The sequence below is a fragment of the Aegilops tauschii genome, chromosome 3, assembly GCF_002575655.3.
Source record: "Aegilops tauschii subsp. strangulata cultivar AL8/78 chromosome 3, Aet v6.0, whole genome shotgun sequence".
Lineage (NCBI taxonomy): Eukaryota > Viridiplantae > Streptophyta > Magnoliopsida > Poales > Poaceae > Aegilops > Aegilops tauschii.
This window is the reverse complement of record NC_053037.3, coordinates 567,726,562-567,731,653: the sequence shown is the minus strand read 5'-3', so window position 1 is coordinate 567,731,653 and position 5,092 is coordinate 567,726,562. Positions and strand designations below refer to the sequence as shown.

Genomic DNA, 5,092 nt, shown 5'->3' with positions numbered 1-5,092 from the left:
GGCCCACGTAGAACACCGAATTGGACCGGGCTGAATCTTACCAACGACCAATTCAATTGGTCGCAATTTTGCCACGTCAGATTGCCACATCGGATCCGACGTGGCCTGGGCAGATAGCCAGTGACCAAAACAGAAGGTCATGGGTTCCACGACCTTTTGTTTTGGTCGTAAATGTCTACAACCTTATCCCGAAGAAGGTCGTGAATTTCAGTTTACGACTGCCAGCTTTTGACCATCTGTTTTTGGTCAAAAAAAAGTCGCAAATGGAAAACAATGACCTTTCAGAGACCAATAGTGAGGGTCACAAGTTGACATATTTCTTGTAGTGGCTGCCGGTGGGAAGTGTGCAGCGAGGCACCACCGTCGACGCACATAGCCTCCGTAGCTTTCTGAAACTCCTGCTCGCCGGACTCGTCATCCTCGTCATGATCGTCGTCTTCCTGCTTCTTGTCGCGGCCCCGAGCGCACCTCTCTTGCTGGCTGTCCTTGCCGCGGCGACCCCCTTGGCCGCCACGCTTCTTGCCGGATCCTTCGGTACCATCCTGGCCCTTCTCCTTGTCTCGCCTCTCATACTCAGCTTTATGCTTTTCAGCAAGCAGCTCGACTTGTCGACAGTTCTGGAGGTCATGGCCCTTGGTGCGGTGGATCTTGCAGTACTGCTTGTCGGAGCCTCCTGGCTTGTCGGCAGCCGCCAAGGCCTGGCAAGCGGCGCACCCGGCAATCTCCTTGCCGGGGTCGTCTGCCTTGGCATTCTTGCAGTGCCGGTGTCCTCGGATCCCTCGACGGCAAGCACAGTCTTGCCCTTGCGCTTCCTGTTGCGGCACCGGCCCTTCTTCGTCGGGGTGGCTGTGCCCTCGTCTGTGGAGTCGGTTTCGCAACCGGCGTCCTCGCCGGGGTACTTCCTCCTCTCTTCAACCCGAGCGCACCTATCGGCCAGAACATAAAGTTCGGCCACGTCTTTGACCTTGTTCATCGCCAGCTCTTCACGCGTCTTGTGGTTGCGCACATTCTGGTGGAATGCGCTGATCACGGCGGCAGGATGAACATGGGGGATGTTATACTGCTCCCGGCTGAATCTCTGTATGTACTTGCGCAGGGTTTCACCTTCTTTCTGGGGGATGATATGCAAATCGCTTGCCTGGCCATGAGCTTGGTGGCCCCCCATAAAGGCGCCAACAAACTCATGGCACAGATCCGACCAAGAAGAAATAGAATCCATCGGCAAATGCATTAACCATGACATGACATTGGGTTTAAGTGCAAACGGGAAGTAATTGGCAAGCACCTTATCGTCACGTGCCCCAGCAGCTTGCATAGCGATGGTGTAGATGCTGAGGAACTCCGACGGATGGGTCTTGCCGTTGTACTTCTCGCCGACGTCGGGCTTGAACGTGCAGTGGGAGGGCCACTGGAACTGCCGCAGCTCACGGGTAAAGGCTGGGCAACCCACCTCGTAGGGTAGGCCGCCAGAACCCCCTGGTGCTGGGTGGTCCATAGTGGGCCCTGCCCGCTTGTCTGACTGGTGGCGCGCATCGCGCCGACGCTCGATGGTGGTTCGAGCGTCTTCATGGGCTCCCTCCCGAAGAACTTCGCGCTGATCGCGGTGGGTTCGTGGGTCGGACGACGCTATGGAAATGTTATCACAAGCGTCATCACGACGGACCGGCACCCGCGGTGGCTGGCGTGGCAGAGGAGAGTGCACCGTGGCCGCAGCACCTCTGGTCCTTCCACCACTGGCATGCGGTGCTCGACGGAGCGCCAGCCAAAGGGCCCCGCTGGTCGCGGCTCATCTTTGTTGGCAACGCCGACGAGGCTCCGTATGGTGGCTCTCCACTCGTCGAGCTTTTCCGCAGCAAGGGGAATGTCGAGGAGCAACTGCGCGCGCGCCAAGGCTTCGACTGGCGTGGGTGGCGGCGAAAGGTGCGTGGACCATGACGCGCTCCGACTTCTAACCACGTTAGAAGAAGCTTTATCACGGCCCGGCGGCGGTGCGCCATTTTCTCCAGCATCTCGGCGTGCATGCTGACCTTCTACGTCCCGCGCATGAAGCGCAGGACTCTTCCCGCGGCGGAGCCCAGGGTCACCGGCGTGGTGACGCTGCTCATCGCGTGCAACCTGGGAGGAGCGCGTCATGGGCGCCGGCGTAGGCGTTTTGGAGGTCGCCGCGCCGCCCGTAGGTGGCACAGCGCCGCCCCTGGAGGGCCCCTGCTCCGTCTTTGGATTTGGCGGCGTGCGGACCGTCGTCTCGCGCACGAACGACGCCGCTCGCCCGGCTTTGACTGCCGGAGCGATGTGGGTGTTCGCGGGGCGCGCCTCGGCTTCTGGCCACGACCGCCTCACCACTCGCCCGCACTGGTATGGGCCGTTCGGCTCCCGACGAACCGATCGCCGTGATCGTCTTCTTCTTGGGAGCCATGGTGATCAAGAAGTGCTAGACTAACTGCTAGACCAGATTCTCACAACTGCGCCCCCTACCTGGCGCGCCGAAGATGTCGGTGGAAACGACACCTATGGGATCACTGGGATCCCTTCTACGGTTGGTGGGCGCGGGGTTGTGCGAAGAGCATGTCTAGGAGCCAGCACAAGGATCGTTTACCCAGGTTCGGGCCGCGAGGATGCATAAAACCCTAGTCCTGCTTTGGTGTTTGTATTTGAATGTTCTTGAGTTCTTGAACTAGCTACCGTGCGTGTCTAGTCCAAAAGATCTGAATCCTTCTCCTGGTCGCCTCAGGCCTCTTTTTATAGACAAAAGGGGTTGCCACAGTGGCACACAGGAGGTGGAAAGGTGTACAGTACACAAGCTTATCGCCTGTCATTACGGGACAAGGCGCATTAAATGTGCCCCTTAGGTGTCCCGTTGCTTTATTGGGGACGGCAACGAGGCCCGTCCCATCCGTTGCCGCTCCGTCTTGCTCCGACACGCGTCCAGGCCAACAAGGCGTGCAGCGCCGTAGGTTGGCAAGCTGCTAAGATGGCGTGGTGGTAAGGTCTTCACGAAGATTTGCATGCCACCACGTAAGTGTTTGCCAAGCTGGCCTGGAAGCTGCATGTCGCCACGGAGGTGCCTGCCCAGCTGGTCGGGCTGGCAGCTGCATGGGAACGGCGGTGGAGTCTTGGCAGACGTGGGCCTGGCTGCGGCCCCGTAGGTGTCTTCGGCAAGGGCCTTGCCGGAGCCCCGGCAAGGGTCTTGTCGCGGCATCGTGGTCGTCCCCGGCAAGGGTCTTGCCGGGTATCTCGTGGGTTTCCTCGGCTAGGATCTCGCCGAGGGTCGCCGTCTTCTGGTCCTCATCTGATCTTGTGTGTTTATGATCTTGACGAAGATCTGCATGCCACCACAGAGGTGCCTCCCGAGCCTTGGCTCCAATGTGGTTGATGGAACCCGTGGGCTCAAGGGTGGCACGCTCTTGCTGGCGTCGGGCGAGTTGCCCCGGCAAGGCTCTTGCCGGGGCTGCTGAGGCTGCCCCGGCAAGGATCTTGCCCGGGAAGTCCACATCGCCCTATTGCTCTTTGTGTTTCTGGTCTTGACGTTGCTTTGCCCGTCTTGTGCTTCGGACCCCTCCTTTTGCCCTGCTAAGTGCGGCCAGAGGCGCGGCTCTGACTGCCCATGCACAAGTAGAGGGGTAAAAAAGAGCCCCTACTTTTGTACACCGACACCGTGTCAAACGGAGAATGGTTGGGCAGCATCCCGCACGTTCGTTTCCTAAAATGAAAAACATTTGCATCGCGTTCATTTCCTAAAATGAAAACCATTTGCATCGCGTTCGTTTCCTAAAATGAAAACATTTGCGGCGCGTTCGTTTCCTAGCTAATACGAATTTCCCGCGCGGAACCTTCTCCTACTGAAAGTCACGGTACGCTCACGCGCCGCCCGGCCGCGACTACAAATAGCGCCACCGCGATTCGCAACCATCTGCAGCTTTGCCACTCCACATCCCAGGTTGCCATCCGGTGTAGTGAACGATGGCGATGTCCAATCACGCCGCCGCCGCCGGCGGCGGCCCAGTAGTCATGCGCCGCGTCGAGGCAACCGCTATCTGGTTCTCCGAGGATACCGCGCCGGCCGACGTCGGGTACTAGTTCGCGGTGCTCGTGTGGTGCTACGTGAAGCGGTCCCTGCAGTTCCGCCGCTGCGGCCAGCCCCCGCTCGTGACGGACCAGCCGTACCTCGGGCGTTACGGCAGCTACGGCAACAGGTTCATCGTCACAGACCTCTCCACGCTCCAGAGCGACGGCGCCTGCCGCCGGGCGCTGCGCAGGATGCTGGCGGAACTGCCGCAGCTCCGGGCGCTCCGCCTCACCCAGGACGAGTGGGACGACGTCGTAACCGCTAACGTGGTGCCACAGATCGTCCGCGTGGCGTGCGGCAACGGCGCCACCCGCGGCTTCACCTTCCGCTTCGAGATGGAGGTGGACCGGCAGTTCATATACGACGAGCGGGCCCTCCTGATGGCGTGCAAGGAGAGGGAGCTCGGCGGCGGCGGCAGGCCGGACAAGTGCCCGATCTGCTTGGTGGGCCTGGAGGGAGAGCCCGCCGTGCAGCCACCGAGGTGCCCGCACACGTTCCACCGCAGGTGCATTTTAATGTGGTTCTGCAAGGCGACAACGTGCCCAATTTGCCGCTGTGACGTGAGGTTCTGTGCCCTGCCGGAGTTTCTTGCTCTGTAGTGCACAGGAGGTGGAGAGGCCTATGACTCGAGGCCCAGCAGAGCAGCAGTACCGAGTCCCTTCTTCGTTAGGGATTCAGTCAGTTATCTGTCAAGTTCGTTGAAAGATTGTAAGGTCGTCGTAATTTCATCAGCCTGTTATCCCTTCTTTGTTAGGGATTCAGTCAGTTAGTATTTGTTATAAGTTCGTTGAAATATTGTAAGGTTGTCGTCATTTCAGCCTGTTATCCCTTCTTTGTTAGGGATTCAGTCAGTTAGTATTTGTTATAAGTTCGTCGAAATATTGTAAAGTCGTCATCATTTCAGCCTGTTATCCCTTCTTGGTTAGCGATTCAGTCAATCAGTATTTTTTTTCGAAAGGGGTTTCCCCCTGCCCCATTTTTATTAAAACGGGGCACAAAGCCCAGGTCGACAGTTTAAAGTTCTCG

General features: G+C 58.7%; 1 protein-coding gene across 1 annotated transcript; it reads left to right on the top strand.

Annotated features, from left to right (window-relative positions):
• Positions 1-3,960: 3,960 nt before the first annotated feature.
• On the top strand, positions 3,961-4,665 carry LOC141020689 (uncharacterized). Its single transcript, XM_073495618.1, has 2 exons — positions 3,961-4,023; positions 4,108-4,665. Exons 1-2 carry the CDS (start codon positions 3,961-3,963, stop codon positions 4,663-4,665), a joined length of 621 nt encoding a protein of 206 aa, XP_073351719.1.
• Positions 4,666-5,092: the final 427 nt, after the last annotated feature.